Here is a 27,720-nt window from a genome sequence, read left to right as displayed (position 1 = left end):
TAAAAAAGGGAATTGCTACCAGAGACCACACTGAAAATACAGGAGACTACAGAAACTTCTTGATGTGGGAAGTAAAGATTTAAGTGCTTAAATATTTATACTTATTACATAATTATTTAATAATAAAGAAATTATCTATTGTTGTATTTCTGCACATTTATTAGCAGTATCAGGTGATTCCATCAGACCCTCTTTTCCAAAGAAAAATTCCTACACCACCATTAGGAGATTTTCTTCATACGGACACAAAAGAAACTCTTATCTTTCCAGGCTCACTTTCCACTACAGAGAGGAAAGAACAACATGAGAAAACTTACATGATTTTTGAAAGTGAGGAAACAATCCTCATACCGCTCTTTAACAACTCCAGAGCAGTCCAAGTGCAGATAAATGTGTTTTATCTACTTACCCGATTGGCTCAGAAAGCACACACAATGCAAAAAAATGTTTACATTAACACTGAAAATTGTGCCCAAATGGTTTTGGCTAGCTCCAGCTCAGGAAAAGAGAGTTCCCTAAGCAGTATTATCTCCATTTTGTAGGGTTTGTAGGCTGTAGCCTTTTCAAGAGAAATGTCTATGGAGTATTTAATCAAAGCACTAATTTTCAGCCACTCTGTCACTCCCTTTCACAGAAAATGATTTGCCATCTATAGAATTGTGTACGGAAGAATTTAACTCACAAGACGTTTCTATCACCTATGGGAGGAGAGAAACACAGGTCTTTTGGTAATGTGGCATATCTGATTTTGGCTAGAGGTTTCAGCTGCAGTCATGTGAAAGAAAACCAAAGAACTAAATGATCTGAGCATGAAGTTGGCTATTTTATTTTAGTTGAAATGTTGTTGCTTGCGAAACAAGTAAGCATTCAGAAACATTGCCATATTTAAAGAACACTGTGTTATCTGCCTTCACCAAGTTTTCTGAAGGAGAGGAACATGCACTGAATTTTGCACTAAGCTTCACTCCATTTTCTCGTGTCATCTTCTGTAGCAGACATAAATGGACCTATCTGAACAGACATAATCAAAGTGGGTGAGAGAAATGGCAAATCTGACATTGATGTGCAGTCCAGAGGATATGAAAAGCTGGTTGATGACATTAAAGCAGTTGGAGGAAAACTGAGGTGCTTACTGAATGACTGCAAATGATCACTGCACTATCAGAAATGTCAGCTGAAGACATACCCATTGTATCCCTCAAAAAGCCCAAACTCCTAAGCCAAATAGATAGTGATGTTTTAAATCTTTTCCACTATGGTATACTTCCTTCATTTGGACCATTAACCAACATACATCTCAGGGCTGTGCTGAGTAAGCCTTTCCAGTGTGGAGAACTGAATTACATATATTTCTTAATACATTGTATCCACTCTCTAGTGAAAATTACAGGCAGCTGGGGAGAATCTGCTATAACTTGTTCTGCAAAGTTGTTTAAATCACTATTTATTCTATTGTGGAAAATCACTATAATTTCAAAAATGACCCAGCTACCCACTTCTCCAACAATCCCCATCACCAAGTATAGTGATTGGTGGCTAAATGTTATATTTTCAGAGATTAATATTTACTATCACTCCAGTGCCAAAAAAAAGAGGAGAAAGAGCTGAATTACCTCCGTCGTGACTAATTTAGCCAACTATATAGTCTTTTTTTCTGTTAATGAATTATACAAAGTGTTCTAATTTTATAAAACTAGAGCAGCATTTGAAATGGCACAGAAACCTCTTTGAGCAAAAATAGTTCAGCATGAGAAGGCCTCCAAATTATTTGGTTTCCCTTTGCCTCTGGTTATATCTTCATATAGTGCATGAAAAATCACGAATTCCTATTATTTTGTTTTTATGTCCTACATGAACTGTTAAAGCCTTTATGAAAACAGGGACATAGCTTTCTTTTAAACTTTAGGAGGAAAATCCAAGAAATTTGAAGATGGCAATGAAATAAACACATTTCTGTGTGAAATAGACAAGTACACATATGCAAAATTTATTTCTGAGACTTTTGCTCTCTGCAAATCATTTCAATAAGGGATGTGACAATTTTAAAACAATCCAATGCAATCTCTTCTTGCAAAGGTTGTCCTTGAAAGCCTATCCTTAGAAGTTAAATTCTTATGCTATATTCACTCATTGGGCTCATAGTGTTCATGAATGTAAAGGCTTCCCAAGCTAATTTTGAGAAGTCAAATCCTGGCCATGTTTTTTTTTATTTTTGTACTCCTTCAAAGCTTTATTCACTGTGAAATACTTACACATCTGTCAGACACTTCCATGCACAAGGGCCAAAACAGCATGAAACAAGTTTTAAAAGACTCCAGCCTGGCAGAAAAGAGTATTTTGGAGCACAGAGACTGAGGAATGTGACTCTGGGCTGTTTTCCAATGCTCTGGCGAGATATGCCAGCTATTCCTCCGGGCTCTGGAGGAGAGGAGCAAGGGTATGGTTATGGTAAAATTTATTGTTGAGGCATTGAACACCGCTGAGACCTGCTGGGAGCTGGAAATAAACTGCTCCAGTGTTTGCAAAAGGAGATTTTTGTAGCGATGGTGAAAGGGCGAGACTCTATCTGCTCTTGCTATTATTGCTATGCCACCCATTGCAGCATTCACGCTCTTAGTCCCATGACACATGTGTCATGCAGTTGACGCTCTTCATTCAAGCCAGACTTGTTCTACCCCGTTTTCAAACCACCTTCTGTAAGAGCCATCTGTATTTTGCTGGTGGCTCCTTTGGCTCCAGGACAGTCCAAAACTGGGAGGATCTCAAACACAATGTAAGGCAAATTTAGCATGATATCTATGCTACTTCATGTAGAAACACATAGTACAGAACATGTGTTCATCTTCTTCACTCAAGAAAACAGAAGCCTGGGAAGGCTATAAGTTACTGTGAAGAAAAATTCTGCAGAGTGCAGCATGGCCTGTTGTGACAGGACAAGGAGCAAGGGTTTTAAAGTAAGGGAGGGTAGATTTAGACTGGATATAAGGAAGAAATGTTTTACATGAGGGTGGTGAAACACTGGAATGGATTGCCCAGAGAGGTAGTGGAGGCCCCATCCCTGGAAGCTTGCAAGGTTAGATTGGCTAGGACTTTGAGCAGCCTGGTCAAGTTGAAGATGTCCCTGCTCACTGCAGTGGGGGTTGGACTAGATGACCTTTACAGGTCCCTTCCAACCCAAAGCATTCTACGATCTACACGGAGTGAACTTGAAGGCTTACCAATAGGCAAAGCAAACTTTTCCTACTACTGTCACTAAAAGAGACATTGTTCTTCACCTCTCCAGCCAACACCGACACCTGACACTTTTGGAAAGCTAGATCATAAGTATTAAGCAAGCAGACTCCTTTATTATTCTTAGCTCTAGGAAATGGAGTCCCTGTAAATACAGACTACTGCCTGAAAAACTTAATTAGTGTTTCTGACATTAACAATCTATCAGAGCCAACATACACCTGGCTCAAACCAGAGAGAGAAAATGGGAACTTGTCCTAAATCTACAGAAGCAAATCTGTTGATACTTTTTCCTAGTCTAATGAAGACATGAGCCATTTAGAGACAACACATTTCCTTTTCAGTGGGTGAATACATCATCAACCCTAATGTATTTCAATTTCTGTGGAGAAGTAAAGGTATGACAACAGTCAGGATGGAACAGACCCATTGAAATCTGAGAAATACCATTTGTCACTGATTAAAGTGAAAGAAGAGTACAAAGATTGTTTTTAAACAATTTCCTATATATTTTTTTTCCCATATTGTCTAATTCATGGTTATATGTCTAATGACACAAAGTGTAGAAAAGTGCCCTTGTCTTAAATAAAGAAGCTAAAAGTGAAAATCTGTCTCCTGGAAGCTGATGATATTGTAGTGTATGAGTTCTACTAAAGCATAATTTATGAAAAGGGATTTTAGCTGTCTGCCAGTATGATAAAATACTTCACTGTTATTGCAAAGCATTAATGTTTCCAATTACCCATCCCTTCATCACAATATTTTGTACCTGCTAGGCCCGAACAATGACACCCTGTTACCAATTTTTTGTGATTAAAATTTTATGTAGTGATGTTAGTGGTATTAATTGTGCCAGCATAAATTTTCTAAATTCTGCTTTACCTTACAGCTACATCAGCCAGATAAATCATAGTGAAGCAACACAGCTCACTGAGACACACTGCCTCAAACATTTGGACAAGCACTTTATTCATTTTACATCTCAGATTTTGACAGATGCAAGTTCTGTGCTCAGTGTCTGGAGGTTCCACTACAATCTGTATTAGGGTCAACTCTGAACCTAGTTTGAGCCTGCAAAGTGGGCAAATGTGCAAGCAAAGAAGTACTGCACCTCTGCCTTCTCCAGAGGAAGAGCATAATGTGGATTTGGAGGGGCCAGTGCTGTCACTCAGCCAGTTGTGCTCCCCACCAAATCATCTGCATGCTCATTTTCAAGTCTTTTGGCAAAAAAATAGATCATGGCATAAAGGGAGCACTCCTTGCTGAATCTAAAGACAAAACCAGTGAATGTCTGATATGTGTAGAGTAAATAAATTTATTACCCTATGAGTTGATCTTTGTTTTGTTCCACAAGGGTGGGAGGAACATTAGAGACGATGACTTGCATATCCAACTGATTGACCACAGAGACCTGGAAACAAAAGAATGAAATTCAATTCACACTCCCACGCATAACATCCTCCCCATACAAAAAGAATGAAATAATTACTTTCCTGCCTTCGTAGCCATGCTCTGATGTACAGATTTCTCATTTTAATTTGGAATAAGAGAACTGGGAAATCTGCTTTGCTTGGCAGCCAAAACCAATAAACAGCAGGCAAAGATTTAACTAGAACTGTAATTGCAGGACTGCATCAGAATTACAGATTTTTATAGGAGGGACTACAAAACCTGTTTTTCACAGTTTTGACTTTACTTACAGAATCATGGATCTCCCATGTGCCATGTTCAAAATCACTTATGAGCATTTTGGTATTTTTGATGACTTGTCAGGAAAATCTAACCTTGGAAACATGCAGTTTGCACCAACATAAATGCAAGTACCAGATTAATTCAACTAAATAGATGATAATTTGTTAGAAAATCACAAAGGAAATTGTTCATCTATTTTGAAGTCATCAGTGTAAGTCATTTTAATTTCCAACTTCTCCTTCTTCTCCCTCTCTATATGGCGTAAAACTGTGCATAACAATGTGCATTTTACAATTGCACTTTTACATAAAAGGACAGGAAAAAAATGCCTCTTTAATACACTACATACTCATGCACTATGTTTAAAAAAAAAATAAAAAAATCCAGGATTCCATGAAAGAACAATTGACCTCAGAACAATTCTCTCACATTAGCATTTTCTACTACAAAAGCAATGTAACTCTTCTGTTTCTCAGCCACAGGTTGGATGGTCAGCATGCAGAAGTGACTACACGCATGCATCAAATTCAGCAGATTTGGCAAACTCTGCTTCACATCCTGTCATCTAGTCTCCTCAAGCTATTTTTATCCTAACAAAAGGCATGCCCTCCAGTAAAATGATTGCATGCTTTTTCCTCCCTTTTAAATATTTCTGCATTTTGTAATAGGTCTCTCTTCACTAGCACAGCCAGTCTCCCCTTAGGTTGTGAAAGGAACAGTTACTTCCCATACTGTAGGAGAAAATAAAACATTTCTTAAAATTTGGTTCATTATCCATATAGGCATGACAGCAAACATTATAATCCAAACCTATACTCCCTACAGAGGATTCTGGAGGTAAATTTGGAAAAGCAGGACAACGTTAAACCTGATAAATTTAAAAATCAGAATTAGCCGATTCAATTCTAAAAGAAAAAATGACTCCTGATTTTCAAAAGAAGTCTGAGCCCTGTAAGCACTTCAGCAGATAAGCCATAATATATTTTCACATCAAACACTGATTCACCAGCTTTGATGCTTAATTCAACTTTAAATATTTAAATGTTCTTGAAATGTCATCAGAAGCACTGATCAGCAGGTACAGACTTCTGTGTAAGAAACACAGAATTATAATGAACTTAAATTTTAGACTAAGATCATTGAAAGAAACTCTAAAGCAATGAACAGTTTAATAGAATTAACTACCTTAGCCAATTCAAGCTACGACTGTGCACCTATGTACTGAGCACTGCATAGATGCAACACTTAAAAAACGCAATAGTTCTATTGATGTTCAAGGAATCACAATTATGACTACTTGCTCATACACAAAAATATGAATAAACACACATTCTTGACTAGCTATAGTAAAACAAGAGTGTTGAACAAAAATCAAGAAAAAGTTAATGTTTCTGTAGTAACATTAACTTGCTTGCTATTCAGGCTTCATGTTTCAATTATTAAAAATAGCTTTAAGTTGAGGAACTAAGTTCAATTTAACTACATTGTAAGAAAAGCTGTGGGGAGAAACTGTTCCCTTCCACTCAAGGAGAGATGGAAACATGCTGGGAGCAGAGGTGGAAGATGTGGGAAAGCTCTTCCTGAGCCACCACCATTACTGCTTTCTGGAAACTTTTGGGGGCACAGTTACCAGAGATCATCCGACCCATCGTTCCTTAGAAAGCTTTTGCTACTTCCAGTCTACTGAGCAAAAATACAGCCAGGTCCTGTGATGCTAAATAGCAGGAATCAGCCTAAATTACAGGGTTGGAAGTCAGCATGTTCAGATGTCTCATGTCCATAAGTAACTGAAGAATACTTTGCTGAGAACTAGGAAAGTTCCAGGTTGAATTAAATAAGTAGGACAACAAACTGGAAGTTTGCAGTAGAGGCAGGCAGGGAAAGAATATAATTGTTGACAATCACTAGCCCATAATCAACATCCCTTTGATCCCATGCTTCATTCACTAGGCACTTTCCAATTTTTAAATCCGGCAAGGCAGAGCCCACAAACAGTCTTGATCATTTTATGGCACCAATGGATTCCTGGCAGTAGTTTATTTTGAGAGCTGAATGAGGAAGGGGCCATGTGACTCCCCAAACATTTGATTAAAGATATCATAGTGAATATTCACCATCCACACTTATTTAATATCTTTAAGTGCTTACTTGCAGAAAACTTATTTTAAAATGTAATTTCTTATTTATTTCTTTTGTCTCACAGAGGCTAAAAAGGGCAATTCCATCACATGGAACCAAAGTGCAGACCCACAGATGTCTAAATTTAAGCCATCCTTCCAGTCCCATCCAGCAGGAACAGACTGGTATCCTTCACCTGGACCATGCCCTACAACACGGGTCTGGCAGCTTATGCTGCTCACAGAGCTGTGCCAGGGCTCTGAGGAAATATCCTGGCCCCAGTTCTGGAGGATACCTTGCTCTGCTCAGGTTCTTCGCAGTACTGTCCCTCTGGTGTTGCTCCACCTCTTCTCCCTAGACGCCATCCCAGTGCAATCCTATCTTCTTCCCCCACATCTTATTCTTCTGCATGTGAGTAATTAAACTCATTCCCCTTATCTATGTGCACTCCTTAAGCTTGTATTGAAAGGTGTAACAGCTCCCAGTCTAAGCAGCTGACATCACAGTAACAGCAGGATAAATTCTGTTCAATCATAAAGCCCAGGAACATCTTAGTCTAGTTAGAACGGATGGATCACGTTTAGTGCAAACTTTCATGGTGGGATGGTATCAGCCTGTAATTTTATCTACAGTTACCCTAAGCTTTCATGCCTTGCTCAAAAACATTGTACCAGAGTGCTCATCACTCACTAAGACAACCTAAAGATACCTCTATAAACTAATGAGACATACTTCACTTTCTAATTTTGATGTCAATACCTTTTGGCTACATTTAATATACTATTACTGCATAAATTGCATGAGAATGCCCTGTCATTCTGGGAGGTCAAGCATGAGGACATCATACATTATGTTTATTCGCTGAATTCCTGCATAACTCAATACACCAAGTACTATGGCTATGACTATCATCTGTATCATTTGACAGTGTTCCCATGAACTAGATAATGCACTTTATCCCTACAACATTGTGCTAATATTGATCCAATCCATCAAGTTACATAGGCTTTAAAGAAATTTAGTCTTGATGGTTTCTGTGACTGGACTAAGTCAATGTCCTTTACTCAACACAAAAACATGAATTCAGGGCCTAAAGCTGGTGTTGTTTTTGAAACATTGCTTCCCTGAAAACCTAAAGTACAGTCTCAGCCCTGAATTATTCCATCTCCCTTCCAGACATAAGCAACTAAGACACGGCAACCTTGGCTTTCTCCAGTAAGTCAACTGACTTCTAGCTTTCAGAGACTCTTTGCTCAGATTTTTGCCTGCACTGCAAGATAAACCAGATCTAACTCCAATGCAGAAGCTAGGAAGTCATGTGAACACAGAGTACAGCTCAAGTTAGCAAGCCTTCAGCTTGGCTTATTAACTGGGGTCTAATCCCATGCTAACCCTGCTTCACAGCTTTGGTACAGGAGCTGGCTGCACCCTGCTGCTTCAGAGAATAAGTGGACATGATCTGTAAACGCTTGTGTCACATCATACAGATGTGACCTGCTTTGTATTTCTAATGCACAAACCCAGCACTTTTTCTGCTGCCATCTGGGTCCAGAACAAAATTTAGGTTCCTGTTTAATGCAAACAATTAGAATCTAAATTGAACATTAGCAATGGCTTGTTGCATAAATATAATACTGAACATCAGGACTAGTGTGGTAACAGAGATCATTATCTCTGCCATGAAACATCAACACGTGTTTCAGATGGTCATAAATGCTTTTGGTGTAAAAAAAATCAACTTTATTTCAATGACTTAAAAATATTAAGTACACACAGTTTATGGCCTGCCCATCGGTCTGCCTGGAATTAAACTTTATGTAGTGTTTGAATTTCCTCAGGAATAATTCCATAATTATAATGCCCGGGTCATACTTACAAGTACTTCTGCTTTGCTGCTCAGTCCTTTTCCATAATTGTCAGTTGCAATGACCTGAAACTTGAAATAGGATCTTCTCATATTTTTGAACAGCATAGCAGTTTTTATTAGCCCTGTGTAAGCTTCAATCACAAAACCTTCTTTACCATCCTTGATTGGAGGAATGATGAGTCTGTACTGCATGGCACTGTAATTCCCAGTGTCTATATCATCAGCCTAATAGGAAAAAGAAAACAACCAGAGGCAAATAAAGTAAGTATGCATGCAAAGAATCATTAACTTTGTCCTTTAAATAAAGTTGCATATTGGTCCAGCAAATTTCTTCCACTCTGACGTTTAAAACATTAGATACCGGAAAGCAGATACTACTATTACTTTAAATGGTTCGTTTAACTTTGTTGCATCCAGTATTGCTTTTCCAGCAATTTCTTTCTCCTGTGTTGGCACTAAACTGCTCTAAAAAATAGAAAAAAGGAAAAAAAGAAGTACAATATAAATGGAGTTTTCAAGCCTGCAACAAACTGAACAGGTAAGAACAGTTTAATTCTGAGAAACCTCCACTGCCAAATTCTTGTTGACAATTAAATACCAAAGGAAAAAAAAACCCAACAATACATTCACGAATTTATACAACAAGAATGTCCTCCCTCTTGGAGATACTCTGCACCCTCATTAACAGAGTACATATATTTTTGGAGTAACTTAATCCTATTTTATTAAAAAAAAAAAAAGGACTGACTGGCATTCCTGCAATATTGCACAATGGACCTGATGTACAGACCCAGTGTAGGACACAGAGCTGCCCTGGCATTCTCCCTGAACTGCTGCAGAATTAGGTCGCAGTTCTTGCATCAATTAGGCAGTCCCAGGAGTGACGTTATTTCACCTGCCTTGTGCCTGACAACCCTGCATAGCCCTGTTCTGGCCTCTCCAGACCTAATCCTTCGCACAAATCATTCTCCTGTTCAAAAGGCAGTACCCATATTCTGATGGGAGAGTTTCTGAGGACCCTTATAATGCTTTCATGTGCTCTGTCTAGCAAGGGGTCAGCGACATGGTAACTAATTACCACCTGTACATTTGCCCACTCATTAGGCTTGGGCACTGCCTCAGCATCTGGAACACTTCAGCATCCATTAGTAGGCTTTTATCAAAATATTGGCATGACTTCTTAAGCCTGCGGCTTAAGCTACTGGTGGAGAAAAACACCCTTAACGTCAAAAAGGTGCAGGTCTGTGTAAAATCCATACTTCACCATGACTTAAAAACAAAACAACCATATAATCACAGTCTAGTCAGGGTTTATGGCAGCATGAACAGTTGTTTACCATGATAAGCCACTGCTGTCTAAAAATGCATTAATTGTGCAAGGACATTAAGCCTTCAATAGATGGTCATTAATCATCAATAATTTTCCTCACTATCAGTGAACAAGTTCTATAAGGTGGAAACTCTTAGTAACTCCGATTTTGTCTTCATTTTCTGATAATTTTCAGGGAATACTGGTATGAAGATACAACAAGCGAGTCTATGCAACACACTGATTGCATTGTGCAACATCAAGAGATATCTGTGCCAGATGAATGATCCAGGTACTCAAAACTGTATGTGCTTTCCATCCTACTCTGACTGCTATCAGACCAGATGGAATAGATATAACTATACAGCATTTAAGTGATCATATCCAGGCTGATTTAGCTAGAGGTAGCAAAAGTGTTTCACGTAGCACACCAGTGCGCTGCAGAGCTGCTCAAAAGATGAGCTCCCTCAGTGACACTGGCTGCCACTCATCACAGAGACAGAACTGTTTAAAATGGTCTTTGCATCCTTTGCTAATATTTTGTTTTCCTTTAAATTGACAACGCTTTATCTGGCTTGGCTACGAAAAGCATAAATATGAAATGTATTAAAGTGCCTTTATTCTCTGGTTCTATAGCTTTTTTTTACGGCTGTGAAAATCAAGATTGCTACACCTTGGGTTATCTCAAACCCCTTTATTAACATTTTTAGGAACGATGAGGAAGGTTAAAATTTTTCTGAAATGTAGGCCTTCCTGTCAGTCAAAAGGCAAAGTTATTGGTGAGCTTTTCCAGACCACTCCTACTATCCAGCTGGCATGGGTAACTACAACCCTAAAACATCACGGAGCCCACAGACAGGAGCTTGACAGGTGGATTTTCAGGACTAGGCTAATTTTTGGCTTTCCTTTTGACAAGTACATTGCTGGAGGAACAAATAAATGTGAAGGAATGCTATACACCACAGGGAAGCGAGGAAATGGCTGTACCTAAAAATCAGGTTGATATGTGACTGCTAACAGTCCTCACTATTTGAGAGCTAAATGTCCGACTGCAGCACCAAGCTGAAGTCAGCCCTTTTAAGAAGTGCATAAATGCCTGAATTACACAACAGGTTACCTTCATTCCTCCAGTAACCATACCACCTTCAGTGACCTTATCGGACTCTTACTCCCACCACAGTTTCATTTGATGTATTCTCAGATTATCATGTTGTGGTGTGTTGGTCTTGGTCAGCTGCCTGAGGCCCATCCAGCTGCTCTCTCACCCCCTTCCTCCACAGGACAGGGGAGATAATAAGATAAAAAAGCTCATGGATTGAGATAAGGTCAGGGAGCTTACTATATCAATTACTGTCACGGGCAAAACAGGCTCAACTTCAGGAAAACTAATTTAATTCACTGCCATATAAAATAGATTTGGATTATAAAAAACAAATAAAAACTAAAACCCCACCTCAGCTGTGCCTGACCGTGGGGGGTCTCAGAATTGTCTGTGCCCAGTCCAGGGCAGCACCACAGTCCCCACCCAGGCACAAGCACCACATACACTTCTAAAAATCAAATATTTCACTTCAAGTACCTGTTTTTAACCTAATGCAAAGGAAATCTTAATATTACAATTAAAAGATTTCACATGATTACTAATACTACTAAAATTACTCTTGCTAAAGAAACATCTAAAATCTGCACGGTAACAGAAAAAAAACCTCCTTGAAAATATGCTAACTGTAGGTTACAGAGGCATTCGAAGTAGCTTCTCTTGGCGCTTTTTGGAACAGTTTCGCCTGTGTATTCTAGGAAAGGTGTATATCCTCCATGTATTCAAAAAAAGAGATCAGGAAGCCTCTGCCTGTTGTAGCAGGGGATTTGGCACAACCCATCCAGAAGACTACCTACCCGCTGCTCGAGAGTCAAGAAGGAAATCTCTTCGGAAATTACTTCATGGTGATGCAGAGCAGCTAACTTTGAAAAATAATCACTTTGTGTCACTCCTAACAAATCACACTGAATGCACGCATCTAAGACCAGGCAAGTGCAGGTTGTACAACATAGCTCAGTTTAAAGCCATGAACAACATAAAAAAGGTCAGTGTGGCAAAAACCACTGGCTTATTCATGCTCAAATTTCACGTTGGTAATGGAGCTGGAGGGGTACTAAGGGGTAAGTAATTCTCCTAACCCTGCGTGGCGTGTGTTTTGGTATGAAGCACATAGGCAGCGGTAATAGAGTATTATCTGATCTGACTCCTTGGAGGTCTTTACCGTAGTGCAGCAGAATTTACACTGACGACCTAGGTAACTGCCAAAGGCTCTCTGGAGGTTACCTGTGAGATGAGCACTACGCCCTTTCAATAAAAAGCCAAATTCTTTGTTAAAATGTATTTATTAGATTGGTTCAGCTGGACCATAAGCCTATCATTTTTTAAATATTAGCAAATTCTATCTCAACAGAAAGATATGATTTTTAATAGGTCGTTTCAAGAACAACAGAAATCAATTTCATCTTCAGTATTTCATGCCTGTGTATGTGGGTAACTAAGGACAAACAAAATTTTGATCCAAATTACGGTATCGATATTGCAGGCACAGACATTAAATAAAGTCAGCCATGCTGAACAAACATCACACTAGCATAGTTGCTTAGAAGTAATGGTACGATAAGTCTTGCAGCTAATTTTAATGCATGAAACTCCAGTGAAAGAGGCATTTTGAAATTTTAAGCATGCAGCCTCTAAAATCCTGCGGTTCAGGTGCTCAAAGCTGGCAGACAGGTGACAAGTTAATTTTCAGAAGTTCTGAGAAATCACTGGCACTCCAGAGAAATCGCAGGCCTCAGTATCATTACAGTTCAGGATACTTCCATTCCAGAAGCCAGCTACAAGCAGATGAGCAAAGCCAGGTGCTAAACAGCCTGAGTAACTTGGAATAATTATTAGATTTCAATTTCAAATATTTTAACCTTGTTGTTTTCATTTCCCCCCTTTTCACCACTATTTATGCTTTGATCAAACCTAACAACACTCAGTGCAACGTTCAGCTTTGGAGGACCACCAGAGAGAGCTTGTGAGCTGCTGACATTAATGTAGCAACTTCGTTAATACAGAGTAAGGATGTTTGCTATTCTTGTAATTTGTCCTGAAGGTAAATATTTTTGACACTTCATTAGGAAGAGATATGTGACATCTGAAGAGATGCATTATGTATGTCAAAGAAGAGAAAGAGCTATACTTAATATTACAGCAGTATATCTTCATTCTGTTATATGCAAGAAATACAGATGTCTCCTAAATTCTGCTATGATTGAGTACTGATAAATATGTATGATTTTAGGAATTACCAGGCCAAATTCAACCCTCCTTTCTACAGAGCGTAAGGTGTGCCCACACGAATGGAATTTTGCTGGCATCGCTGTGCGTGTCTCCAGCCCTTATCCACCCTCTCCCAGGGTAGAAGAGGTGCAACTGCTGGGGTGCTCCTGAACCCCACTGCAAAAGCACATTACACCAGCCAGGTATCAGCTGAAATACGCTGCTCTAGGTCCTACCATTGAGGGTATTTACCAAAAAGTCAGTAACAGTTATTTTTCAGAACTTTATTGGCAGCTATCTCTCTTAGAGCAAAAAGACCAACAAGGCAAGTGTTCTCGGTGTCTGAATCTCCTATACACGGACTGCCAGCACAACTTGCAGCAAGTCATTAGAAACGTTAAAATTCCTGGCACTGCAGAGGCAGCAAAGAGACGGACGCTGTCAGCACTGGGTTTGCTCTCAGATAAGCAATGTCTAATTCAGCCCAGCACTGCAGCGGCAATGGGATGAAGGCTGCAGCTGCTTTGCTGCCAACAAAAAGTGCTTTTAACACATCAGTTGCCTTAAAACAGAGAGGGAGCAGAAGAGTACTCTGTTTTGTTAGGATTTCAGCTTTAGGAGGACTGAGAGGGGAAAAATGCGTTAGTTCAAGTATGGAAATATGCAGGACTCACTACAGCAGAGTCCACCTGCATATCTGGAAGACAAGAGATGAAAATATATAAGCTGACAACTAGAAGTGTCAGAGGTCCCTTTAGTGGTGCCTCTGTAACCAGTTACGGTTTGTTCCACCATGTATGTTTTTTCTGGTGTAACTAATTAACACAAGACTCAGGTTGTGTTTGAGCACTTCACACAGCAGCTGTCCCTAAAGGCCATCCAAATATCTCACAGCTAAGAATTTGGTGGAAAGAAGTCTGTAAAGGACAGTAGGCTTGAGGAGCAGATGCCAGGACATGCAAAGATACAGAATTCTGATGCAGTCCATGGCAAAAACAAGCTGATCACCATGAGTTCAAAAGTGCTAGAGACAGGTAACCGTGTAAAAAAGCACAGTAGTGAAGAAATGCAGAAAAAAAAAAAAAAAGAAAAATTGTAATAGCTACAACAAACTTATTGCCTTAAGTGTCTGTAAATCACAAAGTGAAACCATCTTTAAAAAAGTACAATGGCAGATGCGGCTTCAGAATAGAAAATATTCAACAATCTGTAAATTCCTACTGGCAAAAAATGGTCTTGTTCTAAAACCCATTTTATGTGCCAGCAACTGATTGGAAAGAGTTGAACCTGCCATCTGCTTAGTGGCACTAGGCTAGGCAGAATGAAAGAAACCCAACAGCCCAGTCCTATTCATTTTACATGCACTGTTAGCACCCTCAGGCTCACCACTATGGGTGACCCTGCTAGGGAGACTGGAAAACATTTAAAATTAACAACTGCATTTATTTCTAAGCAGCTAGTTTGAATTTAGCTCATGCTAAGAATGATAAAAACTGTAATCATCCAATGATTATGCAGTATCATCAGGAACTACGGTTAATGAAGATTTTAATGCTCATTCTAAACAAGTCACCAAAGGTGGCCCGCAGGCAATTTTGGTGACGGTATCAGAGTGTTATTGCCACATGGTGCTGCTTTTACAAGTCTCTCTGGGTGAGGGGATAAGTGCCCTCCTGTAACACTGTGATTGTGCAGCCACGTAGTTGTGCCTCACACTGCAATATTCCCTGAGGACATATGCAGGTTTGAGAAATGTCAAATAATCATCTTTTATGAGGGCTACATGGAGCCAAAGATTAATTAATTTATGCTTTAAATGCATCATTTGTTAGGCATACTTACAAAGCTGCTGGAACAAAGAGGAAAAGAAGGCACTCTGCTAAGCATATTGCTGACCTCTGCCCAGCCCACTCAGAGTAAGCTCCAGCTCCACACAAACGTCTGAGAAACACAGGTAGTAAGAAAAAAAGCAACTGAAAACCGTTCACTTTTTCCTCGAATGGTGTCAAAAAACCCAAGGTGTGGAAACATGGATCGATTTTGATAGACTCTCTCATGGGGAAATATGTTCAATAAGAGGCGTTCCCAAACTTGTATTTTGAAACAAAAATTGGAAATATCGGTTTTACTGCATTTTCCTGCTATGCTAATAGCAGTTCTTGCTCAGTACAGTAGGTTTATGTGTATGTGCTGGGAAGGAGTTCAGACTATGCAGCTGATCCTCCATGGGATGGGAACAATCCGGTATTGCAAACACTGCAGGTATACTTACACCTTCCAGCCCCTGGATGAAGAGCCTTACTCTGGAAGGCATGTGCAGGACTAACAGTGTTTAAAATGTTAGAAAAGAACATACTAATTGAAATAATCTAATATTACATTTGAAAAAATCACAAAGGGTAGTAGTTTTTATGAACACTGCCAAAGGAAAAAATAGTACTGTTTTTTATAGTAACAAGTTTAGCAAGCCAACATACTATCTAAAGATATGTTCTTTGAAAGAAACTACCTGTGTGTCTGTAATTACTGTAATATTCTTCTTAACAGGGCAAACAGCTTCCTGTCAGAGGCCAGATGTTACAGCAGATGCATGTCTCTGAGGGTGTGCTGTTCTCGCTGCAAATAGGCTTCAAAGTAGATTTTTACTTCTACCAAGTATGTTTTCTCCCTACAGATTACCCTCTGTGATTCATAAATCATATTTTAACTAATAAAAGATTGTGACTGGCAAAGCAGTTCATTTTTACAAAGAAGTTGTTTTATTGTGTACATGCAAAAACAAAATTGGAAAATGGAAAACTTTGTGCTTCACAACAGAAAGCGATCTCAAGGTGCTGAGAGCTGAACCTCACTTTTACAGAACTTGCCACTGTGAAGATTTACCTGCCATCTCAAGGAAAAAGGAAATACCGAAAGAAACGTAGACATTATAGGCAAGAAGAGAAAATTACTGGAGATTTAACATGGGTAAATGCATCTAGCCAAAAAAGTAATCCAAATATTCTCTATGAAAAACATAACTATACCCAGGAATTTTAAACATTTATTCTGTCAGTTGCTTTAGATCAGTATACAACCACTAAGATAGATTGCTTTCAAGGATTGCTGTTCAGTAAAGAGTAATTCCTGTTCCCCTGTGTGTCATTAGGGGAAAAACCTGTAGCATAAAATGGTTTTGTTTTATTTTGCTGTTCTGTATACTAAGATATTCAAACAGTAATAAAGGATGAAGTTACTTTATGAAGCCTATCAGAAAGGGGCACAAAATACAGAAAAGGTCTGAAACGAAAATTTGATCAATGATATTGTTAACAATCAAGTTTCCTTCAGGATGTAACTGCATTTCAGACTCCACTGGCTCCTATTGTCATCATCAAACCTCTCCGCTGGCTTCATATTAGAGCCATTTCTATCAAACGCAGGTCAGCCACTTCCAGAGACTTTGATTCACTGTCATTTACTTTGGCAAGCTTCCTTTCCTGCAAAGATTTCCAGTACAAAACTACCTTTATAAACTGAGGAGTAATGCAGAAAAGAACTTCTCACTTTCTTTACTACAGTCACAATCTCTGATATTTCCTCATTTAAATGCACTTCAACAAACTAGGGAGATTAATACTGTAAAAGAATATGTTTAAAAAGAAAGGGCTAATAACACACCATTATAATGAAAAGTCAATTCCCGCCAGTAACTTCCCTAAAGATTGTGTTGATTTTGGTTTTGTTTTTATAGAGCAGATTGAAAATACTTTGCATGTGGCTAAAGGAAGTCTGGTTCTAATTCTGAGGGGAAAACCAGGAGTTACACAAAAATACCAGTGGCAAAGGAAAATAACTAATTCTAATCTAATGAAATGCAAAGCAAATCTCAAACCACAAAATTCATAAATTAGTTGTTATGAGTATTACATCTGTTTTTAATTAACATATGCATAACAAAAAGCATGAAAAGGCCTTTAATCATGGAAATGGGCTCTCATACATGTTGAAAATTCCAGGCAAAACAAGAGAATTGCAGAAAAGAAGAGAGAACATTAAAGGTTACTATAACACCAATCACCATCAGGACTGCCACCTGAAACCTTTTCTGAGCACCACCAGAACTGCAATTAAAGCCATCATCCAGACTGCTGTTCCACCTGTCCCACCTCTGCAGGCCCAGCAATGCAATGGTTACAGAGGGAAAGGTAAATCCAAATAACCAGCAACCAAGACATCCTGCAGCTGCCCTACCACCATGGCTCCTGATACCCTTCGGTCTTGCATCAGATCATCTCCTGGACTCAAAAGATCTCATCTGTGCAGCACACGGCTGTGTGAAATTGCCTGTGGATTTGAGATGCAACAATCAGCCTTGACTATCATTTCAAGAGAAATGGTACTTAACACAGCTTCACATTTCCTGCTGAGCTTAGCAATATAAACATGGTCTTCAAGATGCAAGGACTAAAGCCTTGGCTAAAAAGCGCCAACTGAATAAATATATTCCTTCTGTTTGTTTCTTAGAGACATTAGTACTTCTCAGTTTTCAGAGGACACTAGCCTTAAAACAATCATATTCATATAGAATAATTCATATGGCATATCATTAACCAAATTAATTCTAATTAAAAGTGGCTTTTTGATAATGATCATTCTCCTGAGCTCAAGCTTTCTTTCTATTTGCTTATAGTACTCTTTCTAAAAATCTAGAGCAAGACAACACATTATTCTAAAAGGATTTTATATTCAAGTGAATATATTTCAGAGAGTGCTTGCTGCTGCCAGTAAAATTGCTGTACCTTACAGAGCTTGGAGAAGCAATCTATCGTATTTGCCTTAGTCACATAGGCAACTGTTTTGATGATGAGAATCGTTTATCCAGTGTTTCATTGGCTTATTTGTCTATAAATTCAATTTGTGCGTAAAATCATGTACTCAGTACTAGCTTTCTTCTCTCCCTTCATTTTTTTTGTGTTTGGCCCTTGGCAGTTAGATTATTTCTTACTCCCCGTGCTACTCACTTGGCTGTACAGCATAATTAGTGCAAAGACTAGAGTTCTTTACAAAAGATTTTTCAAGAAGGGAAGAACTGTGCTTTGATAGGAGGGGTGAAATTTTATTCAAGCCACAGAGTACAGAATGATTTAAGCAACTGAAGCTAAACATACAAATGTTAAACAGTGTATTTGCAAATTTATCTAAAATTTATTTACATAAATTGTTATATTAAAAATTAATGACTACAGCAAATCATTAAGTACTGTTAAAGAGGAACTAACTGTAGGGATTTTTTGAATTTGAAAGCTGTAGGTTTTGCATAGGGCAATAAAGCTTGTCTTATTTTTATATAAATTACACTCACAAAAAATGAGCCATTCTTATGTGCCAATAACATTGTACAGAGAAAGAGAGGTAGTTGAGAATAACTTATTAAATGCCAAAATGAGACAGAACTGGAGATCTGACTACAACTTAAGGGAGTATCAGCAGGACACTGATTACCCGGGGCAAAGCCTGAGCAGAAACTGCCCTGGCCTTCTCTGGGAAAATGCAGGGACATGGCTGGGAAGAGAGCTGTGGGCTCCTTAACACATCCCTGGGCCTGGAAAATTGCTGGAAGAGGCCACTGCAGATCTTGGTGGGGTAGGGATCACCTGGAGGTCAGGATCAGGGCATAAACACAACTGTTAACCCTATCCTGCAACGTAAGCGCCTCTTGGTATTAACATCAACGCTCTTCTGACACTAAGACTATTTTTCTTTTTAAACTATTGCAAAACCAGATACATTTTTACAAACTTAAAATATTGTTTACCTCTTGCTTAATGTAACCCATATACTCTCTAAAATAAAGACACAGTGAATTTCCACCCAGATTATAAAATAATTTTGAACGTCCTTAGTATCTACACTGGTAAAAACCTATAATTTGGAACTTCCTAGCTCATGTCTCTCAGCCCATCTTTTCTATTTCTTATTTGATAAAAAGGAAAAATTGCATTAGCTTAAATTGCCACTAAATGATAACTGCTAGCTAGTGTCTGCCACTGTGATTATTATGCTTAACTAATTTAATTACAGCAATGGCAAATAAAAGCAGGCATACCCTGTAAATCACATCTAACTGCAGGAGCCATTTCAATGTATAAATACCAACCACTCCGATTACTGCAATTAACCCACTCATCCATTGACCTTTTCCCATGGTTTTTCCACCCACAGTGACTGGTTAAAGCAAACCTGTTTGCACAGGCCTGCTCCAACCTCTCAGCAGACGACAGGAGCTGGGTTAAAGCAGCTCTATGGTGTCCATATGGTGCCCACTTGTAAAGCCGTCCCAGAGCTTTGGCAGACTGAGCTTTCTAACCAGCAATATCTCCTTCTGCCGCTCCAGAAAAAGGCATTTCTCACTATTGGAGCCAGTGCTGGTGTTTCCAAAATTAGGGCTTCCAGACACAGCATCCTCCACAAGCCTGCCAGAAGGCCCTTGTTGGGCAATTTTTATTGTACCCATTGAGGCAAATTAAAAACACGCTTGTGCTTAAAATATAAAAATATAATTAATGAATGTGGCTTATTTTCTCTGAAAGTCTGCTAAAATATGGTCAACTAGTAAGTTATGCTATGAAAGTTGTGTTATACAAAGATTTTGCTACTATATGAAGGAAATCAAATAGAGTGTCAAATGGTTGCCTGCCCTTCATCCTTCCAACACATCAAGTAGGTCACCTCAAAAAGGAGAACTTTGCGTATTTTATCACTTTCACACGAGAAAGTAAATGTAGGTACTCACAATGTGAATTATCTTAATTCGTGCCTTAAAAATCCCTTTTCATCATCTATACCATCTTTATGATACCTAACAGTTACACAGTTGATGAAAGAGTCATGAGAAATATATATCACTCTAAACTTGAGTTGCATTTTATGATATAAAAGCACAAGATGGATCCTATCTCACCTCTGATCAAATACCGCTTTTTCTTTCTTATTCTCTCTTCACTGAATTGGGTTGTCCTCATTTCTTTTCTAATACATCCTACTGTTCCAAAAACTTCAGTTTATCCTCTCCCCCATGCAATTTCTTAAGCATCTCACCACACTTACAGAACCAAACCTTGACAACCGCCTCTACGTACAGCACAGTAATGCCTGCTACAAAACAATGTTATGACTTTTACTAGCGCTGCCCACAGGTGCAGGAACTGACATAGGACATTAGAAGCATAGATATTCACATGATGGGGTATAAAAATAAAGGCCTTGGAGAGTGATGAGTAGGAGCTGGTATTAAACATACATACACACATAATGGTTCACAAAGAAAAGGTGAACTGGGAATTTTCAAACAAATCATCCACTACTAACAGAAGTCTTCGACTTTCAGGTTTGCAAGCAAGATCTGTCACATATTGATAAAAATCAAGCGAAAACACAAAGAAGCTAGGAGTTAATCAACAGCATCCATGCTGTACCTTTAGAATACCTAATTTTGTTTAATGCAAGGAAAACACTGGCTCAATTCAGAGTCCATTCTTTTTTTGCTAAAAAAACCCTTAAACTTCAATTTAAAATAAACACTTTCTCCTTCCCTCAGGATAATGGAATGTACATAAGAAACCAATTTAAAAGCTAATGTCACTTCTGCACATTTAGTACCTGTTTATTGCCGGTATCTCCTTGAAGTACAGGGGGAAAAAGTGGCAATCTTGGGTCCTACTGTCCAGGAGGTGTTGCATACTTTTCTATAACTCTGACTGTATGGCATTGCTGTGACAAATAACGTGATGCTATTCATAATTAGAAAATGTTGGTTCACTATGAGGCCAAATAACAATGACTTCAGCCATCTATAATATGCAGTTTTACATCTTTCCATTTTAAAAGTTCTTCCACTAGTCAATACCATGGTCAAGGATCATCAAAATTGTTGCCAGTGACAGGAATAATAATAATATGCTGAGAATATCAGTTTCTTTTCAAAATTACTCAGATGTCACAAAAAAACCCACAACTATTAATGAATGCAGAAGATAAAAGCAAATGCATTTAAAAAACCTACTAAAGAGGGGTTTTTATTAGGATAAAAAATTGACTAATAAGAATAACATACAAAATCTAATAATTTTATTAAAATAAAAATTTGAAAAATATATACAGTGCAAGCTATGCATGTACTTTGTTAATGTTCTTAATCTTAACTTGGAAAACTAGTTATTTAATTCTACTCACCTGAACTCTTCAAGAAAAGACATTAATTTGATTAAATCTTAATACTAATTGAAATGAGTATTGTATTTAACTAACAGAGCAATTATTTTTTTTCCTAAAGGACTGAAAGCAAGCTAAGTTGCACCAGCTGCTGAAAATGTTTGGTGCTAGAACAATCAGTTACAGCCTGACTTTCTACGACAAGCACTTCTTAACTTTTTCTAATTTTACTGTAACTAAGCACACTGTTACTCTTGATGCCATCCATTAGCTTCTGTCTTATACCTTGCTCTATTTTGCCTGTCAGCAAAGTCAGGAAGAAGTCTGTCATACGTTTTAACCAAAGCAGGTTAGAGATATAAAACTGTAGTATCTTTTCCATCTTCCTTTGTGTCTTCCTTTTCTGTCCTCTGATCATCTTTCTTGAGTCAAATGTTTCTGAAGGGTAAAAGCAGATTCCCCTCTTCACCTCCAAAAATCCATTACTTATGTGCCCTTTTCACATGCTTCTTATCCCCTTGACTGACACACATGAATATGTGTCCAAGAAATCAGGAATGCCTCTATGAAAACCCAGTAGGGTTTCACAGCCTGTTCAAATTTTGTGTGATTAACTCAAAATGTAATTCTCTGTTTGTGTCTTATGTTTCATTTACTTTCATATAGATAACACTTCTTTAGCTAAGTAACTTTGCTATTCTCTATTCTTTATCTACTCCAGTACCTTTGCACATTTCTGTATCTTCAGCACTTCTAAAGTTCATGGATTTGACACAATTTTCTGTTTCCTATTTTTGAGTATGCCAGGGGTTCAGTTTAAGGTTCGTAGCCAGAAGCAACAACTGGCAAAATGTCTGGAAAAAAGAGAAATTAACAAAAATACTACCTCTGCCTTCAGAACTCTGCTCAGTTATGGTCTCAGATCACCCTAACAGCAACACTATCACAATTTCTTTAATTTGTGCATCTAGAATCTTCTTTTCATTGAATCAAGCAGACATCTGGTTATATGTCACTATCTATTTTGTACAGAGTAGAAGTCTGGTGTACCTTAAAACTTCAATACAGAAGATGGAGGGAAAGAAATCTATAAAAGGAAATTTGGCAATTCATTTTCTGAACGTATTATTTCCAATGCAGTATGCTGCATTATTACCCACTTTGTCATGTCTTTATTCACAAACAAGTAAATCTTTAAAGTAAACACAGGCATAGCACATGCTAGATGACTTTTTTTGGCTTCATTTACAAAGTCTGAACAGAGTCTTCACAGTTGATAAAGCAGTAGTAAATACACACGCCTTGTGAACAAGCGTTCTGGGCTAATCGCTCTTTCCAGTTACCAGCGCTCATCATAATTCCTCCCTACACCTTCCCTTTCATTCAGGATTGCTGTTTCTTTTAACCACTCAGTGTTCTCCTAATGATGCTATGAGAGAAGTTGCACGGAGTTTGATCTGTCAACTGATCGTATCTGATCCAGTTCCCCAAACTACCTTGCAGGTTGGGCGCAGGTCTTTCTATCAGGCAACATTTCACGCTGCCCGCCGAACAGCACCCTTTGCTATGCTAGGAACACACTTGGGGCAAATCAGTATTAAGAGTCCTTCATGTTTTTGCAGTTGGGAGACTAGCAAGCACAAGCTCAGCCTTAGCACCATCCCAGGGCAGCACGTAATGTGGAATTCCTGACCAGCCCCACTCAGTAGGTCTGTCCCTACCTGCTATGGCCTCAAACACAATCTGCCTGCGGAAGAAGCTGGGAAGAACTGGCGCAGGGCAGATTTACACACTATAATGTTTCCTTTCCAAGTTACCTTCAGTAAATTCCCAGCTGTTTACTTGGACTGCTGTATGCGTTTCTAGAAAAGACCAATACGGATACTCTGGGGACAAAAAATTGCCAGTGATAAGCACTGTATTAAAAAAAATAAGAAAAAACAAATACTCCAGACTAGGGCACAAATTAAACAGATTTCATCTACAGAGGCTTCTATCCAACGGTCAATGCTTACTAATTTCCCACTTTTCTGCCATTTCTGGGCTTACTTTGGGAAGGATTGCCATAAAAAAAAAAAGCAATGGACAGCTTTAATAAGCTCTGATATTCTGTATTTCATTCCTGGTGTTCTAAATACATGATGAGGTCAAAATAAAACACTTAGCAGGTAATATTTCTGTGCCCCTCCACGCATAAGCTAGAATCAGCAACTTCAAAGCTATTCCACTAGTGCTTAAGGTGAAAAAAGATGCAGGAGGCCTGCTGAGGTAACAAAATAAAGGCAGAGGAAACAAGGTGAGTTGGATAGTCCTGGCAACTCAGGCTGTCTCTAGCACAAAAGATTGCATCACAAAGTATGTTACAGAAAACAAATAGCTTTTATTCTAAACTCTTTCTCTGTCTGACGTTAATTACATTCTATATATTATAATCCCTTGAATTTTCTCTTCTTATTGTTTTTAGTTTTGTTTTGCTTTTTTTTTAAAAAAAAACAACCTACGGATAGTCAATTTTACCTCACAAATTGCATCACAGTGCACAGACATGAAAGTGCTTTGCTGATGTGAAACAGAAACTGTTCTTTCCTTTTTAAAGTAAAAACATGCTGCTGCAAAGAAGCAGTCAAAAGGATTGAAGGTAAAAACTAGTACTGAGTGTACAAGAATCCTCTAAATATTAACATACCTAAAATGATAGCTATAAATCTTCACATGAAAAATGAGCACATAAATTCAATAGAAATAAAACCTGCAAAACTCTTCTAAGCTCAAAATCAACCTTGTTTCAGTAACTGCTGGAATACTGGGCCAATGCATGTCAATCATATACACACAAATGGAAACCATCACACTCCTATTCACACTCAAACACTGATTTCATAAGAAGAATTATCCATTCTGTGCTCACTATATTTGATTACAAAAAGAAATAAAATGGAAATTGCTGCCAATGTTTGAGGATCTCAAACACTTTCAGGAGATACACATTTCATAATCTCCTGTGAAAAATCAAACCAGTGAGCAAATATTTTCCCACTGCAAGTGAATGTTATTTTAAATAACTTTCAGTCTTACCTTAACTTTAAGCACAGAAGAAAACATTTTGGCATCTTCAGACACTCCTCCAATGTACATTTTTTTGGTGAAGACAGGCACATGGTCATTTTCATCCTTTACTTCAATAAACACCTTGGCTATATTACCTAAAAGAAGGAATGGCAAGTATACATAGAACATATGGCAATATGTCTTTAACACCTACTGGGGTTCAAACATTTACAGCCCAAACAGATCAATGTAAAACAAGTGCATGCATAACATGTTAAAATAAATTCATTAGAAATAATAAGCACATTTGGTATGAAAAGTATAAACTTAAAGGAAGTAAAAAGATTTCATGTTGGGTTTTTTTTGTACTCTATTTTTATTGTTTCTTCATTTTCCATTTTTTCTGAATGAACTTTGAGCTCAAATTTGTACCTTTCCAGAAAATGATTCCCATGATATATACACCTGCACTTTGCTAGCAGAGCTATCTGAATCTGCCTGTAAGCAAAAACCTGCCACGGCTTGCTTTGGAAAGCAAGCTATTCTGGGGAAAATATAAAAAAAGACATGTAACTAATTTTTCAAATAAATAGAAAAGCACAAGTAAGAATATTGTACTTTAGTAACACAGATTTTGGTCATAGTAAATTCTCACAAATGGTATAAAGAGGTAATGAACAGATGATGTATACTAGTAGTTATGCTGCAAACAGCAGCTTGCTTTTTCCACTTCACGTGCTTCACATTATTACTAATTCCCATGGCAAATGCCTAGTCAGTGATTCTGCCATGGTGTCCGTAAAGTCACAAATGTTCATACAACAGCACTGGCAGAAACATCCTTTGCGTGAACAACATGATACTTTACACTGCAGGTCAGTGCAGCTTTTTCTTTACCTGCTTGAGCCTTAAAGCACAAACTTCTGACAGGTTTGACCATGCATGTGCTAAGCAGCCTCAACACCTAATGAATTTACTGTATTAATTGAGTTCATGCCTAAGTCTGTCTTCATCACAAACCTGGGCTGGCCCATGGGAACTGAAGAAGTATTACTCCCCTGCTAGAGGTTCAACACATTTTCAAGCAAAATACAGCTGTTCATTTGTGCTTTATTAAACAGTTACTGATTCACCTCATTAAACAATAAACACCTCTCTCCTTCTGCAAGTAAAAAACATCTAGCAAAAATTATGGACCTAGTGCAAAAAAGATTCAACTGCACAGTAATTTATACCAACAGCTGTTTGTCTCTTTCAGAAATGTATAATCCAGAAAGACTGCTGTAAATTATGATACCCAGTTCATTAAAACCACTTTTTCAAGTGATAAATTGCCTCAGTTCAGACTTGGTTTTCACAACTTGTTTCAGTGCCAGGGTAATTTAAATGTTGCACAAGTGCCATGCTGATCTGAGTTATCTTCAGAATGCAGTCTTATGTAGAAAGAGCTTGTAGCTGTATCTTCAGGGGACAAAAAAATTAAAACCCAGACGGTTTCTTAGACTGCCAAGGTCACCAAAGATCTTCTGTCTATCTGATGGTCCAACTGACGGGAAACAAATAAGGACTTCACAAATGTAACTGAGATTTGAGAAAAACATTCAAAATTCTATCCAATGCATTAATACGGTGACAAGAAAAAAACAGAAAGGAAAGAAAAAATGGAAATGACATTTCCTCACAGGAATAACAAATTATTCACATTGGACACTGATCTGTGCAGATACGTTAAACAACTTGTAGGTGCTGTTACTTTGTGGGAAAATGACTTCATGACAAGCTCTCATTTTATGGAATTAGAAAAAAAAGCCGTATTCCAACATCTGAATGTGTGTAATGAGGACATAGCGGTCTATTTGCAATCATCTCTATTTCGCTTATGTTCCTTTTAAAAGAACACTTCTTACCTTGAGTACATTATTTATTACAGGGAGAAAAAATTCAAAGAGGTACTGTGAGGTCCTACAAACAGTCATATCTCCCTCTTGTTAAACTGGATCCTTCACGTTTCTCACTGCAATACTAAGTCACAGTTAGAAACTGCAGCCCTGTTGAGAAAAATGAGATTCCCAAGCAGGCTTTTTCATTGCAGCAACACCCTTTAGGGAAGAAAGCAATCGAAGCAAGATTACAGGTAATGTGTGTAAATGACCTCGTCCTGCTGAGCTAATGAACTGGCTGGCACCAGTTTACCGATGTAGGGAAGATCCTAATTGTATCACATTCAGTGCTGGTAGGACTAGGCGTTCGCTAACCTGCACTAGCTCTCTAATGTAAATTAAACATCTTTTGCATAGCGCTCCCTATCTTCATCATTTCCAAGTCAGTTTTGGTGAGGTGGCTTAGCCTCGTGCAAGGTTTGCTTTGCAAATTGCTCAAAAACATTGGTTTAATTCTCTGGTAATTCTCGGAGCTGCCAAAATCCTGATTTGTTTAGTGATGGCTGAATGCTTTGAAAATGAGGATTTAAAGTTATTGCATTAAGAACAAAGTAAATTAAATATTCTGCATATATACAGACTAACATTAGCATCGTTAACATTAAATTAAACATATACCTTCATTTTATCTTACTGCCTGATTTTTATACACAGCTTATATTTCATTCATTCTGGTAGATGGAGAATGCAGCATCTGTGAACTCCTCACTACCACGCGGTTTTTCTTGGATTCCAACCTACAGCTGGCCATAGCGAACGACTCCCAGCCAGTTGTAGAGGTTGCCTTGTTCTCACACAGGATAAGCTGAGAAGCAGTGGACATGAAAATCCCTCATTAGAAACTGGCATGCGTATGAAGGTCATGCCAGATCCTTTGCCGTGGGGATCTGCTCTGCTTGATTCCATCAGATATCCCCTGCATGGGGGGCTCTGGGGCCCAGAGACGCAGGGTACGGTGCTCCTACATCCACCACCCCTGCACCTCCAGTGCCATGCCTGATTGAAAAAGCCACCC

At 38.4% G+C, this 27,720-nt stretch overlaps 1 protein-coding gene across 19 annotated transcripts in view; it reads right to left on the bottom strand.

The window, feature by feature from the left end:
• The window catches only part of PCDH15 (protocadherin related 15), a 1,100,829-nt gene that overhangs the window by 41,942 nt on the left and 1,031,167 nt on the right, over positions 1 to 27,720 (bottom strand). For 18 of the 19 annotated variants that reach the window (XM_075423218.1, XM_075423232.1, XM_075423213.1 and 15 more), the window contains 3 exons: positions 24,793 to 24,920; positions 8,918 to 9,133; positions 4,554 to 4,642 (listed from right to left, as the gene is read on the bottom strand). In XM_075423218.1, coding sequence (XP_075279333.1) covers positions 4,554 to 4,642; positions 8,918 to 9,133; positions 24,793 to 24,920 — 433 coding nt within the window. Of the gene's footprint in view, positions 1 to 4,553; positions 4,643 to 8,917; positions 9,134 to 17,799; positions 17,851 to 24,792; positions 24,921 to 27,720 lie in introns of those variants that run through there. The other variant, XM_075423228.1, reaches the window with a different exon arrangement.

This window comes from Opisthocomus hoazin, chromosome 6, assembly GCF_030867145.1.
Source record: "Opisthocomus hoazin isolate bOpiHoa1 chromosome 6, bOpiHoa1.hap1, whole genome shotgun sequence".
NCBI lineage: Eukaryota > Metazoa > Chordata > Aves > Opisthocomiformes > Opisthocomidae > Opisthocomus > Opisthocomus hoazin.
Note: the sequence above shows the minus strand (reverse complement) of the source record. Positions and strands in the feature narration are given on the sequence as shown.